The sequence below is a fragment of the Sceloporus occidentalis genome, unplaced genomic scaffold, assembly GCF_023333645.1.
Source record: "Sceloporus occidentalis isolate IW3139 unplaced genomic scaffold, rSceOcc1.0.p SCAF_50, whole genome shotgun sequence".
Lineage (NCBI taxonomy): Eukaryota > Metazoa > Chordata > Lepidosauria > Squamata > Phrynosomatidae > Sceloporus > Sceloporus occidentalis.
This window is the reverse complement of record NW_028317030.1, coordinates 1,910,283-1,933,499: the sequence shown is the minus strand read 5'-3', so window position 1 is coordinate 1,933,499 and position 23,217 is coordinate 1,910,283. Positions and strand designations below refer to the sequence as shown.

Below are 23,217 nucleotides of genomic sequence, written 5' to 3'. Positions count from 1 at the left end.
AATTTGCTGCACCAGCTACTGTATCTGTAATTGAAAGTTAGATCGTAAAATCTATTCTCTAACACTACTGTCATTAACATCCTAGATTGCTATCATCACTAAAACTCTCTGAAGCATTTCCCACAGCCATCGAACTCTGTGACCTGTTTTATCAGTTAAATGGTGCCTACCCCTCTAGCAAGGAAACCATACATTATCCCTTTCACTACCTGTCATACAAACAGGGTGTTGGCATATATAGTATTTCATCAGCATCAAGGAGGAGTTCACTAAATGATCCATTGCCCGGAAAGTGTCTACATCAAAGGCGCAGTAACACTTTCGAGAATCGTAAGCCTTTCCAGGAAAAAAACACTTCCTTTTGCCTGTTATGTTATACATTCACATCGGTTTAAGTGGCCTTTATACCTTGTAGGATACCTAACCTTGTTTAGAGCTGTTACTTGTAATGCAATTTATAAACTATAGCTCCTGACTATATTGTCAGCTTACTTATTAAAATTGCCGCTTCTCTTAAGTAAGGGACTATTTCATCTCAAAATATAGCAGAATTAGCATATTTCATCAATTTCCTGTACAGAGGTTCTCTCCTTTCTCCTCGCCTTCTCCTGAACCACTCAACAACAATCAGCAACTTAACAGGGGGGGGATAACAAAGGAGAAAAATCATGCAAATCCACAGAACAGGAGGTTAAGATGGGTGTTCCATGTGGCATAATTAAAAGAGGATTACAAATTGTATATATGTATTATGTTAATTAGTAAACAAATCTATTAATTTAGTGTATGACACTGTAAAATATAGGATAAGGGAAAAGTCAACAATCCACTTAGGTTTTCATAGCAGGTTTTCCTTATGATATATAACATTTTCTCATTAATGCGCAATATAATTTCTGATTACATACAAATTAAAAAAGCGTAATACTGCACTTTATGCGTTTGTGTTAAACGGTAAGTAGAGCCAAGCATACTTGGGGCGGCCATAAGGCTATCCTGAATATCTGATCCGGATTGTTGCTTGAAGTCGGGCTGGCATTGTTCCCATCTGCAATCACTGTTTGTTTCTTCGCTGTCTTCCACCTAAGCGCATTCGTAGCCCTTCGCTAAATTATTGCAGCCCTCACTGCGGAAGGACAAGAAATTCATATGCGTACATTAAAGTGTCACTCGGCTTTCCCATTTAACCGCCTCTTGTATTTTATGCCCGGCTCCAGCATGGATGATAATGTCCTCTCGGAGTTCCTTGCGAAGATGTGTGGCTGTTCACAGACTGACAGTAGCAAATGGATATTCTCCGTCGGCCAATTTATATGTCTGAATCTTTTTTTCCCCTGTTGCGAAGCAGATGCATTTCCTGAATTTATGTGTGTCAAGACCGTATCATGTGCTACTGTTTTTTTTTATGTTTTTTTATATATATATGTTTTTTTTTAATTTTATTTTAGACAAAACTTGTCAATGGCAACTCAAGCATGATTATGTCCAAGCAGCGGAAGCTTTCGGCTAACTACGAGAAGGAGAAGGAGCTATGCGTTAAGTATTTTGAACAGTGGCCGGAGTGTGATCAGGTGGACTTCGTGGAACATCTGATTTCTCGAATGTGTCACTACCAGCACGGGCACATCAACACATACCTTAAACCGATGTTACAAAGGGATTTCATCACTGCGCTTCCAGGTAAAATCACATCCATACCGGGCTTTGTAAGAAAAACAACAAAAGCATGCTCACTCCTGGGTTCGTGTTACATTCGTGGCCCCCGTAATATCCGTGGTGTGTGGGCAATGATGTTCAACAAACCACTGCTAGAGCAAGAACCTGGGCTTAGTTTTTTATTAATTTATTTTTCTGTAAATGCACATTATTCACAATAATCAAAAAACTTGTCCCCAAACGCACCTTTGTCACAACAGATCACTGGCCAAGCCTATCCGGACCACACACAATCAATCAATAAAGCAGTGGGTAGGTAGAACTGTGTCGAGGGAGCACAGAAAGGATCCAGAAACATTGTCTAAAGGACTGAGCTGTGGCATGTCCTGGATGCACGTTTCTTCCCTTTGCTATTCCTCAAAGTTTAAAAAAACTGTGTATGTATGTGTGTATATATATATATATATATATATATATATATATATATAAACACACACACACACACTCACTATATGGACAAAAGTATTGGGACACCTGACCATTATCCCAACAGGGACTTTGATGATGACTGCGTTCTAATTACATAGACAGTAATATGTAGTTGGTCCTACTTTGCAGCCATAACAGCTTTCACTTTTCTGGGAAGAATTTCCACGGGATTTTGGGGTGTTTCTGTGGAATTTTTTCCCATTCATACAGTAGGGTATTTGTTAGGTCAGCCACTGATGTTGGATGTCGCAATCTCTGTCCTAGTTCCTTGAGAAAGGCTCATTGAGAGCCGAAACGTTGGACCTTTACTAAGCCAACAAACTTTCTAAAAAGAAGACCCGCTGAGTGCATCAACTTTATTTGCATGCTGTATGTATGTGTATATATGTATATATATGTGTGTGTATATATATATATATATATATATATGCAAAAACATTTTCATGTGATTTCTTTTCTGTTCTTCCAAATTTGTTTTAGAAACAAATCATTTTATTTTGCTCATGTCTGTCACAATAATTTGTAAGAGTAAGCTGGTAATTTGAAGACACTAAATTGATTGAAGCAAAGTGCACATGAGTTTCCTCTGGGCTGATCAGAATCAGATGATGGTGAGCGTCAGCATGTGACTCCTGCCTGCGGTGTGCTCTGCGCTGGTACAGTCACTAAATTCTGGAGGCCGGGAGGCTGACACTGTCCCGTATTCTCCAGATCTTGTGGTCACGCCACTGAAATCTGACATTTACAGCAATAACTCAACTTTTTTTCTTTCTTTCTTTCTACGCCACTACGGCAGAACAGTCTCACGCCGAGGTTATTAGTCCAGCTATCTTTTTCTGTAGGCAGTTGTTCCTTTGAGAATAAAGTGTGGATTAGACCCGAGTGGGTGGTTAAGAATTTTTATTGCAAAAGCTATCTATTCTAAAAAGTGTATGACGAACCCCCTGCCGTCCTTAAATGTAAATCCAATAATACGTCCAACGTGGCGTTAATCAAGCTTCCGGACCGTTCATTGTGTTTTGGGGTTATTTCTTGCTTGTTCTTCTCAAACCATAAATTGCTGTTTGATTAGCGGGGTTCTCGGAATATTTTTTTGGAATATTCTTTGTTATACATGTATTTTATCTTCATGTATTATCTTATGGATTCATAAGTTTAGTGGTAGGTTACCTCTTTAGGCTATAACAGTGGGGTATTCCTGCTTAAGCACAGGTGTTATAACACAAATCCTCGGATATAAGAATAGAACTGTATCATTTTCATGTAGAGTCTTTTAGAATAAACCCTTATCTTAGTGCTTTTATTTATATATTATTTACACAGCTTACAGTCCATGCATTCAAAGGGTCTGACAAAACAAGAACTGACAGACTAAGACAAACTGATACATTAGTTGTAGGGCCGGCTCGCAAGCTTACAGGTTTCTTTTATTATTTTAGTTTTGTTCATGCACTGAGGTGTGTGGATGAACCTATTTGGTCCGATACAAACCATTCCTCTAAATACCCCTTTTTCTTCCAGCTCGTGGATTAGACCATATAGCGGAGAACATACTTTCCTACCTCGACGCCAGATCTTTATGTGCTGCCGAGCTGGTGTGCAAGGAGTGGTACCGAGTGACGTCCGACGGCATGCTGTGGAAGAAACTCATAGAAAGAATGGTCCGGACCGACTCTCTTTGGAGGGGGCTAGCAGAGAGAAGAGGATGGTAAGCAAATACATCGCTCGGCTTTTTGTCTTTTTAATTCTGTGTCCGTCGCGTTCACTGGTTACCGAGCAATATAATCCCTGTTTTCCTTATAAAAGGCTGCTCTGCAGACTCCAACATTGTCAGATATTTTAATTTCAAACATTAATATTTATTTGCCGTCTGGGACTCGGCCTTAAAAACGCGAGTGGCTGAATCCACTCCAAATGTAGAATTAAAAAGATCGGTTCATACTCATCTATTCTGCGCCTGGGTGATGGGAGTTGTAACAAAGTAACAGCTGGGGAGCTGCCTAGAGGTGGGTTTCCCATTAAGCCACGCTTGGCAAGAGCCTAGGGACGCCAGCGAGTTGGGAGGCTCCTGGCCAGCATCTGCCACAGCTCCAGGTTAAAACTAAAGCAGGTTCTCAGTTCAGTCCTATAGATTTGTTCAGAACCCCAGTGCTGAGAGCTCCCGGCCTCCGAGAATATGGCGTAGATAATTCTTCTGCCCCTTAGAGATGCGGCTTGTACTTGTGATGAGTAGGGGGGCAGATATCCTGTGCTGGGGGGTGGGGGTCACATGAAAGATGCCCCAAGGTTACTCTTCATGCAGCATGTTGGCAGGTTTTGAAGCTTTCTTCGGCTGAGCATGCTGGGAGCTGTAGTGCTCTGGTGGTCTTGTGTTTTAACACAGCCTTGCAGTCGCTATGCTTGGGGACAGTAAGGCCGGACCATCATTTTTTATATGAAACGCGTTCATCTTGGGTTAAAGTGCTAGGGTCCAGAAGGATAACTTTTATCATCTCGGATACTCAGAAGGTTAACGTTCGTTTTTCCGACGCGAGGAAGGCGCCTTCACTGAATCTGCCAGTATTAAACTGTTTCTGCACTGTCTTATGGGCCTACCGAGCCCTATTACATGGATCCCAGAGCCACAAAGCAGTCAGATTTTTAGAATCTCCTCTGTAAATATGAATGAGGAAATTTGCATTGAACCATCTTTCTTAGAGCTCTAACTTATCCTAAGACGCCCCATTACTTTAAGACACGAGCTGCCTGTGTAACAGATGATGAGCCAATGTTCATTCTTATTTATTGCTGGTCCTACTTTCACTCATGATTTACTGAATCGCTGCCACGTAAAAGTTTTTTTTGTAGTGGTTTTCCACAATAGCAGCTGTTTAACTTCCATGATTTGGATATATATATATATACACACAAAACTAAATACAAAATATTTTGTAACGTTTAGCAAAGCATGTCAATAACATACATGAATATGGTAAATGCGCCTCCTCACCTTTGCTTCTTTTACTCTATTATTAATCGTCCTGCTCGCAGAATTGAAAGCAAATGTATTGAGCCACAAAAAAGACAACGTAGTATTCGTGTTTTTTTTACGTTTATTATTATTATGAAACCAATTTTTTTTTATATAAACCTACATAAAGTAGAATATATTTAAGCTAAACCTTCACTAGGAGTTACTGAGCTCAGTGGGTTGGTGCATGTTATTTAAACGTAGAATCTGACGGCAGATAAGAACCGTTCGGCCCGTCTAGCCACCCGTTTTCCTGATGTAAATAAAGACAGGAGCCATATGCTTATCCCATGCGTGTTTAAATATCCTCACTGTATTAACTTCTACCACTTCAAATGGGACCCTGTTCCCCTTATCCACCCCTTCTCTAAAACTTTCTTACATTGCATATAAGCGTGCCTGGGAACTTCTTCACTTCGGCAACCCAGAGCCTTCCCTTGCAGGAAGCGGCCAGGACTGCCCGCTGACGTCGGTGGGTGGTCCCGCTGACGTCGGTGGGTGGTCCCGCTGACGTCGCCGGGCGGTCCCGCTGACGTCGCCGGGCAGCACCCCCTTCTAAAGATGAAATGGGTGTGGAGCGGGGCGTGCCAAGACCCCGCGACCCGGAGGCGGTGCTTTACCTGGAGATCTTCGGGTGAAACCCGGAGAGTTCCCAGGAATGCATATAAGCCTCTGACCATCTAGTTTTAGATCTCGTTGTAACATTTCTCCACCTGTACTTTGTTAAATCTCTTTATATATATATTTAAATGTTTTTATTACCCCTCTCTCTTCAGTCCTCAAAATGTATAGCTTTGAGACGGGATTGGGGGAGCAGTAGGTTAGAGACATTTAAATACATTACAGTACCAGGGCAAGAAATTCTATTGTAAGAGGCTATCCCTCAAATCAGAGGGTGGTAGATAACTGAAGAAGCCTTCCAGCAGAAGTGGTAGAGTTTAATACAATGAGAGAATTCACTGTCTATTTAATATGGATGAGACAAAGCAGGACCCACGTAAAAGAGGCAAACTTTTACATTTGGTCAGAAATACGGACCAGTAGACTATGTAGACTTCTGTAATTTCCCATTTTAAATGTTTATTCACACGTTCTAGCCTATATGGATCAGTAAATCTGGTACGGAGAGTTTTAGCAACTCGGGGCTGTCTAATTTATACATTATATTTCGGGAAATATGTAAAATATTTTACTAAATATCCTATTTTTATGTTTATGAAGAAACTTGTTGCACTTGTTCCCGATGAATCAATAGGATTTTGCATTTCACCCGGTTCACATGGCAGGACCCAGATTTAGCTGTTTTAATACTCGTAGAGATTAGGGGAAAATGAGATTACTATATCACGGAAGACCTATATATTCCGTCGCAGACGTGTGCTACGAGTGATATCCCTGCGCAGTCACTCGCTTATTGTTTGTAGTATGTTTTTACATTAAAATGACAAGGTATTTGGGATACAGTCATGGGGCAAAATGAAAGCATAAATATTGCCTGTGAGTGTAGTTTAACACTATAGAGCAGGGTATGAGTTGGCTTGGGGGTATTGGCAGGGATTGTAGATGTCACATACCTGCCGTGTGTCCCGCTTCTCCAAACAGCTAAACTGGTTCTGAAATGCGTCTCCGATCAAAGTATCGTTTTCCAGATCATCACTGATTGTAATTTTTTTTACAGCTGTTTATATTGTTAATTTGTGATTTTTTTATTTTTTTATTTAAGAAAAAAAACTTTAATTTTCTGTTTTGCTGGATGTGGGATCTATCATTTTAGTGCTTCTTCACCCGAAGATATTTGTCGTGATAGGGTTACAGAGGAACCGCACATCTCCAGATTCTTACACGATGTGCTGAGTATGTAACACATTTCTTCTTGAGCTGTGAGTAGGATTGAAATGCAACGTTCATGGAGAGATCAGGGGATGAAGGATAATTTACACGGATTGGGGACATTAGGTATACATGAATAACGTAAAAACGGAATAGTAAATCAAGATAGCGTAATTCTTTAAGTAGCCCCCAAACATTTCGGGTGCTCGAAGCATGACACCCTACTTGGGGCGCATTAGTTGGGGTCCAGGTAAGCGAAAACTATGAAGCTCTATTGCTGTGCCCAGCTTTGATACATCTCAAGGTGGCTGCATAAGGGTTACGAATGATGTCTCTACTGCTAAACCACAGATTCAGATTAATTTCACAGCTTGGTGGCTGGTCTCTGACCTCCGCAACTGACCCATCATCCCTGCATTGCCCGCAAAAACAGGCAGTTTGGTGGGACTGTGCCGAAAAACCAAGACACTTGGGAGGTATAAGAGCAAGCTGACCAGCATGCTCACTGAAAGCTTGATTCAAGGGCCACAGATCGTACACTAGGAAGATGTGGGAGGTTTGCTGATCGGAGCTCTTGAGAGTAGATGTTGTCATCAGATAGCTCAACATCCTTGGTTTTTCTGTAGCTCTGAAATAAGTATTTACAATAGAGACTTGTGGGTTGGGATAACAGGAATCCCATGCGCTGACAGGGGCATATGATTTATAGGCAGTTATGGGTTCGCTGGGAATGCGTTTGGAAAGAATGAATGTTCTTGTTTGTCAGCCAACTTGGAATGTGATCATCTAAACTGAATGTGAGTGAAAAGGCATATACCGGTATGTACCGTTCTATCAATGTATACATTTACATTGTGCATTAATACAATAGCAGAAACTGCAGCAAAACATTCAATTTCACATAGATTTAGATTTGTATTTAGATTTTTATCTTTAGATGTGGATGACATTAGGGTTATATGATTTGGTAACCTTTTTTTTTTCTTTCCTCCAGGGGCCAATATCTATTTAAAAACAAGCCTCCTGATGGGAAAACACCCCCAAATTCATTCTACAGAGCACTTTATCCAAAAATTATTCAAGACATAGAGGTGAGTGATGTAGAACTCTATTGCCTCCAAGAGAACATTCAAACAAGCATGTTGGTTCCACACATTGTTGGTGATTTTTTTTTGCTTTAAATATAAGCTTAATGGCTATAAGTATTTTGGACATTCAGCAGCACAAGGAATGATATTTAAATGTTGTGTTTAGAAGTCTTATATTTAGCTGAGCGGGTAGAACAGCACCTTTAATTTAAGTCTAATATACAGCAGCAAAAAGTGTTGTAGTGGCCCATTCCCTAGAGCAGATTCCTTTGACAGACATTTGGGTAAAGAAAACACTTGTTTCATTGACTATTCATGCCAGTTATTTAAACAAGAAGGTTTTTTTGTTTGTTTTTGTATCTCTCTCCTTGCCTGGCCCCAGAGGCTCTCATCTGAGATCAGCTCAGGAGACCTGGACAATATGGACCTGTAGATGGCCATTGAAGACCTTGGTAGAGAAAGAGGTTTAGCTGATGTTGCACAGGACAACCTGAGTGTAGTTTTTCTTTTTATCTCTTACATCAACTCCCAGACGATAGAGTCCAACTGGCGTTGTGGGAGACATAGCTTACAAAGAATTCATTGCCGCAGCGAAACCAGCAAAGGAGTGTACTGTTTACAGTATGACGACCAGAAGATAGTAAGCGGTCTTCGAGATAACACTATCAAGGTGAGCTTGGGAAGGATGGAAAAAAGTTAATTACACCAACAACATCTTTTATGACCATACATCAGAAGCATTCGCTGTTGGTAGCAGGTGACCTATAATTTTGTTTGTAACAAGTCACTTTATTATGGTCCCAAGAAATAGGCATAATTTGTTTGGTACCACAATATAATATAATCAGGTATGGGTTAAGAAAATGGGACTAAATCCTGGCCCTACATGTTTTGTTCTGGGATTGTCATCTTCTTGGATCACTAGTTTTTATTTTATATTTCGTCCACCATGATAAAAAGGCATTATCTGGTTATCGTACTGTGCTACTTGCCATACGCTCTATGGGATTTACTCCAAAGTAACACTATTGCATATTGGCAGAGTTGGGAATCTATGCCTGTCTGTGGGTGAAGAGCTGCTTAAGTCTCTAGGTGGGGGATGCATTTGGTTCTCCCCACTCCCACTTATGCCCCTTCACACCTCCTATAAGGATCAGTAGAGGGGGAGCTCCATGCACATTAGATATTAATGTTAAATGTTTATGCTAACAAAATGTTTCTTTAGATCTGGGACAAGAACACATTGGAGTGTAAGCGAGTTCTGACTGGACATACTGGTTCTGTACTGTGCCTACAATATGACGAGAGGGTTATCATTACCGGGTCATCCGACTCCACCGTCAGGTATTCTGATTTTATAAGGTGTTTACAAAAAAAGTTAATTAAGATGCGTTAAGGTACAGCTGTCAGTGAGTTGCGGTTTCAAATCTCTCATTTCATCATTCATAATAAAGCGCCAACCCTAGCTGATCACTCCGGAAGGGGTGAGCTCACTCGGGATAATATCGAGTCCTTCTGTACGGCGAGCCGCCCGAGAACTCCTGGCGCACCGATGGGCTGCTTGAAGCACTGATGACATCATCATATAACTGGCTTATCTTTGTGCAAAATTGGTGTCATGCGATTACGAAATGTTCCTGAGCAGAGCCATTCATGCCCAAGCACCAGTTTCCCATGTGTGCAATGAAATGTTTCTGTAGAAAGGCACTTAGATGCCTAAATGTTTACATACATGGAGAAGTGGGGCGCTGGCATTTACTGTTACACCATCTGTATAATGTGAAAATATCTGCTGGCACGTGAGACGTTTGCATTAAATAATCTTTGTATAAACTCATCCTGGAACAAAATGTGTGGTTTTTGTACCATGGCATGCTTGTGGTCATTTACATTTCCGAAAGAGATTAAAAAGTCTCATGCTGCAGCTTCAATAATCCTGAAGTCACAAACTACAGGGAGACGAGCAAAGCCTCTTCCAGATTGCTGCCTTTTATTGCACAGGCCTTCATCTATTTACACCGGCTGTAAAAAGGCTAAGGAGACGAACGTAAAAAGACTAATTAAGGAAAAAAAGACATCATGCAGCCTTCAGAATGTCTTAGATGGGCAGAATGAGACAAGCAACCCTTCTAAAACATATCGGTTATTTAACCTCTCAGTCCTCCCTTCCCCTCCAAAAAATGTTTAGTGTTTACATTTGGAGGATAAATTGGAATATTTTTTTTTTCACAAGGGACTTTCTACGGAAAATATTTTTTTTTCTGCTTAAGCATAAAATTACAGTGCTGTAAACTGTAATGTAGGTCAGCATTCATAAAAACCGGGAATCTTTTTTTTTTTTTTTTCTTCAATAAACTTTCTTTATCTGTAGACCTGGAGGCAGCCATTGTTGTCAGTCATGTAGGGCTGCAACTAACGATTATTTTAATAATCGATTAGTTGGCCGATTATTTTTTCGATTAATCGATTAATCGGATAAAAAAAACAATATGCAAATTTTAAGTTTATTTAAAATAATTTAATGAACTGAACTTAAAATTTACATTAACATTCTTATTTTGTTATGATGTAATAAAAAAACAATATTTTCAAAGTACAAAAACCCAAACACAATATTTATGAAACAAAATAACCCCAAACATTCTGAAAAGAGGTGGACTATTACTGTTCAAGAAACTTTGCCCCAGCCCTGGCACTTTGCACCCAGCACTTTGCACCCAGCACTTTGCACCCAGCACTTTGCCCCACCCCTGGCACTTTGCACCCAGCACTTTGCACCACCCCTGGCACTTTGCACCCAGCACTTTGCACCCAGCCCTGGCACTTTGCACCCAGCACTCAGCACTTTGCCCCAGCCCTGGCACTTTGCACCCAGCACTTTGCACCAGCCCTGGCACTTTGCACCCAGCACTTTGCACCCAGCACTTTGCACCCAGCCCTGGCACTTTGCACCCAGAACTTTGCACCCAGCCCTGGCACTTTGCACCCAGCCCTGGCACTTTTCACCCAGCACTTTGCACCCAGCCCTGGCACTTTGCACCCAGCACTTTGCACTGTGCCCCTGCACCCAGTCTCCAACTCTGCCCTGCACCCAGCCCTGCCCCCACATTCTTCCCTGCCCCCACACTCACACCCTGCCCCCACACTCACACCCTGCACCCACTCTGCCCTGCACCCACACTCACACCCTGCCCTGCATTCACACCCCCACTCTGCCCTGCACCCAGTCTCCCACTCTGCCCTGCACCCCCACCCCCACTCTGCCCTGCACCCAGTCTCCTGCCCTGCCCCCACACTCACACCCTGCCCTGCATCCCCACCCCCACTCTGCCCTGCACTCAGTCTCCTACCCTGGCCTGCCCCCCCACCCCCACTCTGCCCTGCATCCCCTGAAACCCCACCCCCGCGAATCGCTCTGTGCGAATGGAGCCACTCGCACAGAGCGATTCGCACAGACATGAAGAATACTTACCTCCGGAACGCTTCACATCCGTCACGCAACTAAAAGAAGACGGAGAGTGCAGAGCGTGTAGCGGAAGCGGGGAACGCTCGCGGAGGTAAGTAAAAGGAGCCAACAACGAATCGATCACTCGATTAATTGATAATGGAAATCGTCGACAACGATTTCCGTTATCGATTATTATCGATTTTATCGATTCCTTGTTTCAGCCCTACAGTCATGTGATATTCTGTGTGACTTTCCATGCTCAAACACCACACTGCTAATTCTCTATGGCAGTGCCAATAAAGTCTGTTCCTCCATTGGATTTTATTAGTCAGAGTGGTTAAGACCAAGCCATTCTATTGCTTACCACAAGACAACATAATTAGGAGTCGAGGTGTTTGTCTACTACATTGGGCTAACATAAGGGAGAACACATACAACACCATGGGCATTCATACTATCCATTTTACCATGGGCGTAGGAACCGGGGGGGATAGATCCCCCCCAGTAACTCATGCGGGGGGACCGATAATTAAGAAATCCCCCCCAGGGCCAGGGCAACCGATCTTACGCGGTCCGCACCTCGAGCCTTGCTACTTACCTGTGGGAGGGTCTTCTGTACTGCACAGAGGAACCGGAACCCAGCAGAGTTCACGTGACATTACATCACATCCTCTGTGCAGTACCAGAGAACGCAGAGGGAGGCCGCGCCCTCTGCTGAAGACTGTGAGCGGCATCGAGGAGCTGCAGTGCAGGTAAGGGGGTGGGGAGGGTGTTTGAATGAGTATGCGTGATTGAGGGAATGAATCTGTGAATTAATGAGTGTGTGTGTGATAGAATGGATGTGTAAGTGCTGGAACCTAGGCATGATTGGACTGTGATTGATGTTAGCAATCACACTCCTATCATGCCAAGTCAGCCAGTACATGCTGAAACATAGCTAGCTGCCCCCCTTGTGTATTGATGCTGCCAGCAGTATGGGGTCTGCACATCACTTACAGCCACCCTGTACCAGCATGTACTGGCTGACTTGGCATGATAGGAGTGTGATTGCTAACAGCAATCACAGTCCCATCATGCCTAGGTTACAGCTTTTAACGGTTGGATGTGTAAGTGCTGGAACCTAGGCATGATGGGACTGTGATTGCTGTTAGCAATCACACTCCTATCATGCCAAGTCAGCCAGTACATGCTGAAACATAGCTAGCTGCACCCCTTGTGTATTGATGCTGCCAGCAGTATGGGGTCTGCACATCACTTACAGCCACCCTGTACCAGAATGTACTGGCTTGGCTGCCTGGGTATGATACGAGTGTGATTGCTGTTAGCAATCACACTCCTATCATGCCAAGTCATATTGCTAATTTTTTTGGTCCAATTGTGGTGTGTTACCTACTTTTATTAAAAATGTGAGTTTTTATTATTATTTTTAAAGGTTGGGGGTCATTTTCGGTTTTGGCTAAGTGAACCGTGAATGTTTTGGTCCAGAATTTTCATTTTGGTGCATCCCTAGAATAAATAGAACTATTTCATTTTTAATTATCCTGAGTCCTGAATTTGTAGTCACAAAACTTTCTAGGCCCAGAAATCAGTGAGAGGAAAAGTAAAGGTTTTGTGTCATTTACTTTATTTTAATCTGCATATTTTATTAAAGGCCATATTTTCTCACAGTGAAAAATGAGTGCGGCCCGCGCACGGATACAATTCTGATGAAGTGGCCCACTGCAGAAAAACCTTGGACACCCCTGGGGTAGACAGTGAGAAGGGGGGGGTAGGGAGAGGGTAGCTAGTGAGAAGGGGGGGTAGGGAGAGGGTAGCTATTGAGAAGGGGGCGATAGGGAGAGGGTAGCTAGTGAGAAGGGAGGGTAGGGAGAGGGTAGCTAGTGAGAAGGGAGGGTAGGGAGGGGGGCAGATAGTAAGAAAGTGTGAGAGGGGGTAGATAGTGTGTGAGAAAGTGGGGATCTGATGGGGGAAAATGCTGTCCCCCCCAGATTTTTAGGGGTTCCTACGCCCATGCATTCTACTGCCAATGCTTGTCTATGGAGATGGCTGTCTGTCTGGTTTTATACACCTGTCAGCAACGAATGCGGCTAAAACATCTAAACTCAATAATTAGGGGAGGTTTCCACATACTTTTGGCCATATAGTGCAGAACTATATAGTGCAGGAGGGGGAAATATATTTAAAAGAGGATAAATGGTATCACAGGGCAGTAAGATGTTATTCACCAAACTGGCAGGAGAGTTGTGCTTTCACACCTCTCACCAGATTTACTTTGCATTTTTTTTTTCATCTACGCAGCTTGGTTTTTTTCTGTGAAAAATGTAACTTACTTTACATGAAATTGGCTCTAAAACGCTGTTGCAGAAAAAAAAAACTGGCTGGTCAGCATTAACCACTTTTCTCATAATCCTTTCCTTTCTTGCATGTAAAATCTGAATTCCTAGTAAATTTGAAATAAGTGACCCAAAAGTAATAAGCTGCTGCATCAAATCTGTTTTTCCGCTCCTATTTTACGAAGCGCTCACATATTCATGCGCATCTAGTCATAACATATGCATTGCAAAGCGTCTGCACCACATGGGCATACGTGTCAGCTGGCGTTACATAGGGAATTTGTTCAATCGAGGTGTAAACAGATAAAACTATACATTTTTTTTGCTGTTGTTGAGTTGGCTGCAATAATAAAAAAAAAATGCGCACCAAACGGTTAATTATATTCAGCAGCGTATCATTTTATTTATATTTCTTTTTGTACCTATGTGATATTTGGCAGGCATTTGTTTTTGTTCATATACTATAATAGTGTTTTTTTGTTTGTAAATGTAGTGAAAATTCACTTGTGCATTTAAAAAAAAAATATTTAAAGGACGTTAAAGCTCTATATCCACTGTTGCGGTAACAAAAATATGTTTTTAAAGTTGTATGCTTCTTAGAATGTGCATACAACAAAAATTTCATTTGCTTTTTGTATGTATTCTTGAAACCTGCAGAGGTTCTTCATGCGTGGCAAAACCTTGAACCTGCATGCCTTCTAATAACCATGGTTAATATAATATTTTACTGTGGTTTTGTGTCGATGTTCATAATGTTTTTAGATTTATTTTTATTTATTTATTCACTGAAAGCGTAATTCTTTTTTTTGTTCCCCCAGAGTTTGGGATGTAAACACGGGAGAGATGCTAAACACACTGATTCACCACTGTGAGGCCGTGCTCCATTTGCGATTTAATAATGGAATGATGGTCACCTGTTCCAAAGATCGCTCCATCGCTGTGTGGGACATGGCCTCTGCTACAGACATCACTCTGCGGAGGGTCCTGGTCGGTCACCGGGCCGCCGTAAACGTGGTGGACTTCGATGACAAGTACATAGTGTCTGCATCTGGTGACAGGACTATTAAGGTAGGACACTTTTGTTGCATTTCTTTTAGTATTATATGGATTGTTGCTTTTTTTTTTGTTAGATGTCTAGAGGGTCATGGCCATTGTAGGCTACCCAGAGCTCTCAATCTCTAGGGGAGTGGCTTTTTTAGGGGTGGAGCTAGCCCTAGCATTAAAGGTGTTTTGAAATTAGTGTCTAGTGGGTGTGGCTAAGCACTGGTCCCCTCCCCCGGAGAAAGAGGATAGTGACCTGGAGACCTGGGGAAACATTAATTCACCTTGAGACTCAATCCCAGGGGGTTCCCAGGTATGATCCTGATAATAGCTAATTGTATCATCCATTTTTTTTTTTAGGTTTATGGCATATTTATATTGCATGTAGGTTTTTGTTAACTTGGAGCAGGAGATCGCATTATCCCCACGTGTTCATTTAACTCTATGGGGTTTATTTACTAAAGGGAGAGTTTGCAGGGTTGGGGTGTCAGGTCCTTGATTTCATTGTTTGTTAAGAAGTTCCAACCCCGGTGAGCTTCTGCCACAGGAAGGGCTTGGCTGGCCCTGTGTAATGTATTGTTAAATCAGTGAGATTTCTTCCCTTTTCTACTTGCCCATTGAATTACACATTATACAGGGCCAGCTCAGCTGTTTATGCCGGAGAAACCTGCAGAGGTCTTCTGCTTACTCTCCTTGCGACTCTCCCTTTAATGAATAAACCCATTTTTTGTGAGGTTAACTGTGTAATGTACAAATAACTAATACATTGTCTAATTTCTACACAATTCTACATAGATGCTGGGGGGTGTATAAAAAGTTATTCTATTTCTCTTTATACAGAATCTGCATGATTCCCCTTCTTTGATTCCTTCATCACTGCGCTTGGTACAACATAAGAAACATACAATTTAATAATCGTTTATAATTTAGATTTTCAGTAATCGTTGCAGCTTTAGCTTCCAGTGTCATTCTAATAATGTTATTGAGAGAGAGAATGTATTATATACATTTTCTAAAACCCATGCCTCCTTTTCGTTAAGGTTTGGAACACAAGCACCTGCGAATTTGTACGGACCTTAAATGGCCACAAGCGGGGGATTGCGTGCTTGCAGTACAGAGACCGACTGGTAGTGAGTGGCTCCTCTGACAACACAATAAGGTAAGGAATACCGAAGATACGAGCTTTACAGGGGTGTCCTAAAGTAAAATTAGCCTGCCAGACTCTGAACTGCAAGCCAATATGTGGCGACATGTAGGTGAGGGTCACGTGTGTTACGCAGAGTTTACGTGACCCCACCACCACGGGAATGATCTGCTACATAATCCAGCATGATCTCATACAGTCCTGTCAGTCCATATACCTTTTGACAAGTTGTGGAGGGGAGATGATTCAAATAGGGGGCATATCTTTGTCGACTACATATCCCATGACTCTCAGGATGCCTTAAGGTCATCTGAGTGTGATGGTTCATGTGGTTCTTAAAGATGTGCTACTTATCCATAAACCACTCATTTTACCCGTTAGGGTTATGCTATATTCAGGCCTTTTTTTCTTTCAATAAGATCGTCTTATAATTGATTAATACTCAGTCTAGCACGCGGGGGTCGCAGGAGACTAGAAGAGACGATACCTGTACATGCAGAGACTGCTGGAGGAGTGTGCAAGCTTCTGTGCACCCAGTTACAGAGACCCCAACATGTTGCCTGATGATGCCTCTTGGAAAGTTAAAATGACCGTGACTGCCCATATAATAAGTATTGCAAACAAAAAAATACCAATGTTCCACGTGAAACAATCAGATAATAAAATTAATACTTCCCCACACTAAAAGCAGCTTCCATAAACACTCTTCCTGAAGTGTATACGAAAATCAACAGCAAACAATGGAGCGCATATACATGGGGGAAAGAAACAGACACCAATAGTGTAATATGTAAATCAAATAAAAATAAAATCAAATATAAGATCCACTCACAAACGGGTCGAAAATATGAGGCTCATCGAAATACGGACTCTGGATAAACTTGAATGTGGAGAGCTGTAAAACCAAGGAGAACCACAATGGTGCAATATCTTAAAGCCGCAAAAAGATGAATCAAACATGCACTTACATTAAAGAAGTAGCACAACTCAACGAGTAATGTGCAAAAGCCTGATGTATAGGAAACTCCGGTAGACAGCTGTGAAATATCAATATTTATTGGTCTCGACGCGTTTCGCCGATAGCACGTCGGCTTCTTCAGGAGACAATAAGCAAAAAAGAGTAAACTCAGCTTAAAAACAAATTAAAATAATCATATAAATGTCCGTAGTCCGTATTATATAGGTGCTTCCGGGTACGTCATCGCGTTGTATGCATCAAGGGCAAGTCCTGGCAGCGTCATCCCATCAAAGTGCAAGTCCTGGCAGTGGGTCCCAGCGGCGTCGTCCCGTCAATGTGCGGATCCTGCGGCGTCATCGCATCAATGTACGGGTCTCGGCGGCGTCATTACGTTGATACGTATCATGTTATTCCCTGTAAGTATCTATATTTGCCGTTGTGGTTATCACAACCGGCTAACGAACACCATTCTCCGGTTGGACAAAGAAAAGGACACAATAGCCTGCTTGTAAGTTCCGGAACGGAACGTTCCCAGGGCACAAAACACGGACATATTCCCTTTGGCATCCCACATATATAATATATAATATATAATGTTACAAAAAGAATAAAAAATTAAAATCAGAAACATGCTTGGTTTATCTTTTATACCTAAAATCGAGTGTAAAGAATAAAAAGGAGGATTAGTCTATAATAGACAGTACTAATATAAAGAGGATAATCATTACAAGTCCAGGTAAGTGATAGTGGGTGTAAATTTAATCATATCTATATAATATAAAGTGCAATTTTTGTACGTTGGACAATTCATCATTGTCCATATTTAATAAATCTTATAGACTGTGAAAAAAACTAAAGTGCTACATGCAAATTCAAAGCTTATAAATTCATATATTAAAGTGCAGAAGTGTTCAAATTTTTTTTTTTTTTTTTTATTCATTAATAAACGCGAGAATGTCAATATCGATGTTTAAACCTCCTCTTTTATGTGTCTGAAATTTAAAGATCCATTCAGTCTCTTTCTTTGCCAACACTTGTTTCAAATCTCCCCCTCTCCAATGGGGTGCCACAAGATCTATTCTGATCACCCTAAAATCAGCCAAGGAAAAATCCTTACAGGCATTACAGTGTTTAGGAACACTGTGTTTCACACTATTATTGCGAATACCCCCAAGATGTTCGAGGCCTCTGACTTTCAATTGTCTTGTGGTCCGGCCGATGTACTGTATACCGCAACTACATTCCAAAAGATAAATAACATTTTTGGATCCACAATGAATAAATTGTTTGATGTTATATTCTTTCTTGGTAATCGAGCATTTAAACTTGGTGACTTTTTTATCTTGTTTAAAACATGTCCTGCATAGCTTGCATCTTCCACATCTATAAAACCCTGGATTTTTCTTTAAAAAGGAATTGTCTTTCCCTGTGATTTCCTTCACTGGGGGTAAAACACTCGGAGCTAAAATTGATTTTAAACTTTCAACTTTCTTATAAATTATGTTCGGTTTTTCTGGGAGATGGTTTTTTAAGACGTGATCTTGATGTAAAATAGGCCAACATTTTTTAATTGCCTTCTTAATCGCAAATGCCTTATTATTATATTTTGTTAAAAACGCAAAATCAAATGATTTTTTAGATCTAGGTTCTTGGGGGTATTCGCAATAATAGTGTGAAACACAGTGTTCCTAAACACTGTAATGCCTGTAAGGATTTTTCCTTGGCTGATTTTAGGGTGATCGGAATAGATCTTGTGGCACCCCATTGGAGAGGGGGAGATTTGAAACAAGTGTTGGCAAAGAAAGAGACTGAATGGATCTTTAAATTTCAGACACATAAAAGAGGAGGTTTAAACATCGATATTGACATTCTCGCGTTTATTAATGAATATAAAAAAAAATTTTTTGAACACTTCTGCACTTTAATATATGAATTTATAAGCTTTGAATTTGCATGTAGCACTTTAGTTTTTTTCACAGTCTATAAGATTTATTAAATATGGACAATGATGAATTGTCCAACGTACAAAAATTGCACTTTATATTATATAGATATGATTAAATTTACACCCACTATCACTTACCTGGACTTGTAATGATTATCCTCTTTATATTAGTACTGTCTATTATAGACTAATCCTCCTTCTTATTCTTTACACTCGATTTTAGGTATAAAAGATAAACCAAGCATGTTTCTGATTTAAATTTTTTATTCTTTTTGTAACATTATATATTATATATTATATATGTGGGATGCCAAAGGGAATATGTCCGTGTTTTGTGCCCTGGGAACGTTCCGTTCCGGAACTTACAAGCAGGCTATTGTGTCCTTTTCTTTGTCCAACCGGAGAATGGTGTTCGTTAGCCGGTTGTGATAACCACAACGGCAAATATAGATACTTACAGGGAATAACATGATACGTATCAACGTAATGACGCCGCCGAGACCCGTACATTGATGCGATGACGCCGCAGGATCCGCACATTGACGGGACGACGCCGCTGGGACCCACTGCCAGGACTTGCACTTTGATGGGATGACGCTGCCAGGACTTGCCCTTGATGCATACAACGCGATGACGTACCCGGAAGCACCTATATAATACGGACTACGGACATTTATATGATTATTTTAATTTGTTTTTAAGCTGATTTTACTCTTTTTTGCTTATTGTCTCCTGAAGAAGCCGACGTGCTATCGGCGAAACGCGTCGAGACCAATAAATATTGATATTTCACAGCTGTCTACCGGAGTTTCCTATACATCAGGCTTTTGCACATTACTCGTTGAGTTGTGCTACTTCTTTAATGTAAGTGCATGTTTGATTCATCTTTTTGCGGCTTTAAGATATTGCACCATTGTGGTTCTCCTTGGTTTTACAGCTCTCCACATTCAAGTTTATCCAGTGTCCGTATTTCGATGAGCCTCATATTTTCGACCCGTTTGTGAGTGGATCTTATATTTGATTTTATTTTTATTTGATTTACATATTACACTATTGGTGTCTGTTTCTTTCCCCCATGTATATGCGCTCCATTGTTTGCTGTTCATATAATAAGTAACAGTATGGGTTTGGTGGTATTAAAGCCACAGAGAGCTCTTGGGGGCCCACTAGTTCAGCAAATGCAATTCTTATTCTTATGAAATCCAACACTTCTTTTTGCTTTTACAAAAGTGCTTTTGTTACAGCAAATACCAGAAAACCATCCGGAAGCAGCCCTTAAAGTGCCGCCAGCCTCAGGCAGTATGAAGTAGTCAGGGCAATTAGGCAAACCCGCACCCTTTTTATAATGTATTAGCATCCTCCACGGTTTTGTTACATTGTAAAACCATGTGACGTGGCTCAAACTTGGGCTGTTTTATTCTGTGATATAGCCGAGTCCTATGCATCTATTCCAATCTGTCACTATCCCAAATCACGGTTTACTTAAGTATTTTACCGATTAAAATAAGCAACTAGAAAACCCCTTTTGTGTGGAAACAGCCATCTTACCTTCTTATTTAAAGAAGAAATATATTTTTTTATTATTATTACTTTTTTCAGGGGGGGGGGGGTCCAGTCCCTCTTTGGAACCCAAATCCCGCTGTATCACAGGGTTCTACAGCCCTAAAAGCTAATATGATATATATACAAAAAACAAAAACTGTCTGCGCTTCTCACCCTAATAATGTTGTTGGCAACAAATATATAAACATAATATAAATGAGAGGCTTAGGACACCGATTTTTTTATTTTCTTTTTCTTTTCTTTTCCCAATATGATATATGTATGTGTGTATTTATTAATAAGCACAGATGTACTTGGTGCTTTACAGATTACAATATGATAAAAAAGGAGGTACAATAAGTGCAGTAGTCTATGGGTATCTTTATCAGGGAACAATAGGTAAGACTACATCTTCCTGCCCCGTAGAGCTTACAGTCTACTTACATCAGAATATGTGTGTGTGTGTGTGTGTATATATATATATATATATATATGTGTGTGTGTGTGTGTGTGTGTGTGTGTGTATATATGTGTGTGTGTGTATATATATATATATATATATATATATTAAACTGCTTAAAAATAAAGTACATCGATTATTCTTCTAAATGCCTTACCCGGTTACATAAACAGATACCAATATATAACAAAGTCACCCAACAACTCCTCTAACCCCCCAAAACAAACGTCTCCCTCTGGCCATTTGAAATGTTATTTAAGCGACTAAACAGTACCAATACTAGAATTGTTCCTAAGGAAAATGTTTAAATCATTACGTGCCTTTGAAACATTAGCGCCGTTACCCATTTGTAAATACCGTTATGTTTTTATATTCCTTCCGATGCACAGATATGAATTGTTTTAAGGCATTCTAGCCCCAGGTTGCCGAAGAATAAAAATGTTTTATCTTTACTTTTGTCAAATGAGAGTTATTTCCAATTATTAATAACGCAGCAGGAGGAAAAAAAAAAGTTTTGAGTCTTTCTTGGGAAGCAGCCAGTGAGTTTCTTGAGGGAGCTGTTACTTTATACGCAATATCTAAGCGTAAGAGAAACTACTCGGTCAATAAAGAAAACTGATACAGCTGATTGTACGTGAATGATGAATTTCAACGTCTGTACGGGTATAAAAAAACTGAGTATATTACTTGATTCCGTTAAGTGTCTTAAAAGGAACAAAATCGGCCTTCTGCCGGAACCCACTTGGTTGCCCTCCTGATGATAACCAAATAAGATGATTTCTGGATCCATATAACTGGGTCTCACTACATTGCCTTAGTGTGTGAGCGTCAATGTTATTTTGGTCTCCTTGACATATGATGGCTGTTTTTTTTATAAGTTAATAGATAGGGGTTTTCCTTTTTTTCAGGTTGTGGGACATTGAATGCGGTGCTTGTTTACGCGTTTTAGAGGGACACGAAGAGTTGGTTCGGTGCATTCGCTTTGACAATAAGAGAATAGTCAGCGGAGCATATGATGGGTGAGTGGGTCTTCAGTATTTGCAAAGGAGTATTGCATTTCTCATGAATACCGGTAAGATCCGACGTGTTCAGTACTGCTAGACATTTTTAGCAGCGTCAGACGCTAAGGTTTGTATTTTACTGAGGGGTGGTAGGTAAATGGAACAGCCTCCAGTCAGAAGTGGCATAGGCTAGTCTAAAGAAACGATCAAGGAGTGATTCAAATATGAGCCTTTACATCAAGAAAAACAGGCAGACGAGACGGGCCAAATGGTTCTTACCTGCCGTCAAATTCTATGTTTCTGTATCCCGTGCCGTGGAGAGATAACTATCACCCACAGCCCTGTCCTTAACCTAGTTTGACGCGTCCTCTGCGCCTAAGTGTTGTTCTTTACAGGAGGGATGGGAGTGATAAAAGGCCATTGGGACACAGGAGGGATGGGAGTGATAAAAGGCCATTGGGACACAGGAGTGATGGGAGTGATAAAGGGCCATTGGGACACAGGAGTGATGGGAGTGATAAAGGGCCTCTATACGTCTATGAAAATATTCCATTAAAAAAAAAAAAAATGAAGCTTGTAGGTTTATAGTAAATGGTTCATTACGGGTGATTTAAGTCCATGTCTGATTCAATAGGCTTTCACCTTAGGGATTTTAAGTAAAAACAAATCTGGTTTTGTGTGAAGTCTTTAGCAGTCGGAGGAAAGGGCTAGGCTGGCAAAAGGCTATGTAAAATCAAAATACTCAATTTTTAACATTCCTTATGTTTAATGGAAATCACAAGGAGAGAAGTACAAGGTAAGGTCGAGCTCTGGCCTGGAGGTCAGCCCGTGGCAATACTTACATTAATAATGTAATTTAAAAAACAAAACAAAGCTTTTGTATACATTTTCTAAATAAATGTATTTTAGCATTTTATAATCTTGTACTGTATGCTGTCCTAGGACCAGTTTGCCTTGTTTTGCTAATTTTCCTAATGTATTTCAGATTAATGCAAATATATAGCTTAGTGACGGGCTAAACTAATGAGCATAATCCCTATTTTAATGTATAATTTGCAAACTCTTAAGGACCACCGTATTTTAAACCGCTCTTTTATATACTTGTCTTCGTGGCATGCCCCATTAATTCATGTCACCTGTTCTTCTGCAATTTATCTTTGTTAATTTTAGAACTGCGCTGCATAAATATTCTTACTTTTCACTCATTTGTAACAATGCCAAAATACGTTTCATTAGTCACTCCATTTATCAAAATATCTCTCCTGATCTGTT

General features: G+C 40.7%; 1 protein-coding gene across 1 annotated transcript in view; it reads left to right on the top strand.

The window, feature by feature from the left end:
- LOC149288618 (F-box/WD repeat-containing protein 1A-like) overlaps nucleotides 1-23,217 on the top strand; it is a 42,247-nt gene that overhangs the window by 15,409 nt on the left and 3,621 nt on the right. Inside the window, exons 2-9 of the mRNA XM_089491481.1 lie at nucleotides 1,449-1,680; nucleotides 3,667-3,853; nucleotides 7,980-8,076; nucleotides 8,606-8,743; nucleotides 9,299-9,417; nucleotides 14,673-14,922; nucleotides 15,936-16,054; nucleotides 21,853-21,963. Of these exons, the coding sequence (XP_089347607.1) occupies nucleotides 1,449-1,680; nucleotides 3,667-3,853; nucleotides 7,980-8,076; nucleotides 8,606-8,743; nucleotides 9,299-9,417; nucleotides 14,673-14,922; nucleotides 15,936-16,054; nucleotides 21,853-21,963 (1,253 nt within the window). The remainder of the gene's footprint in view (nucleotides 1-1,448; nucleotides 1,681-3,666; nucleotides 3,854-7,979; nucleotides 8,077-8,605; nucleotides 8,744-9,298; nucleotides 9,418-14,672; nucleotides 14,923-15,935; nucleotides 16,055-21,852; nucleotides 21,964-23,217) is intronic.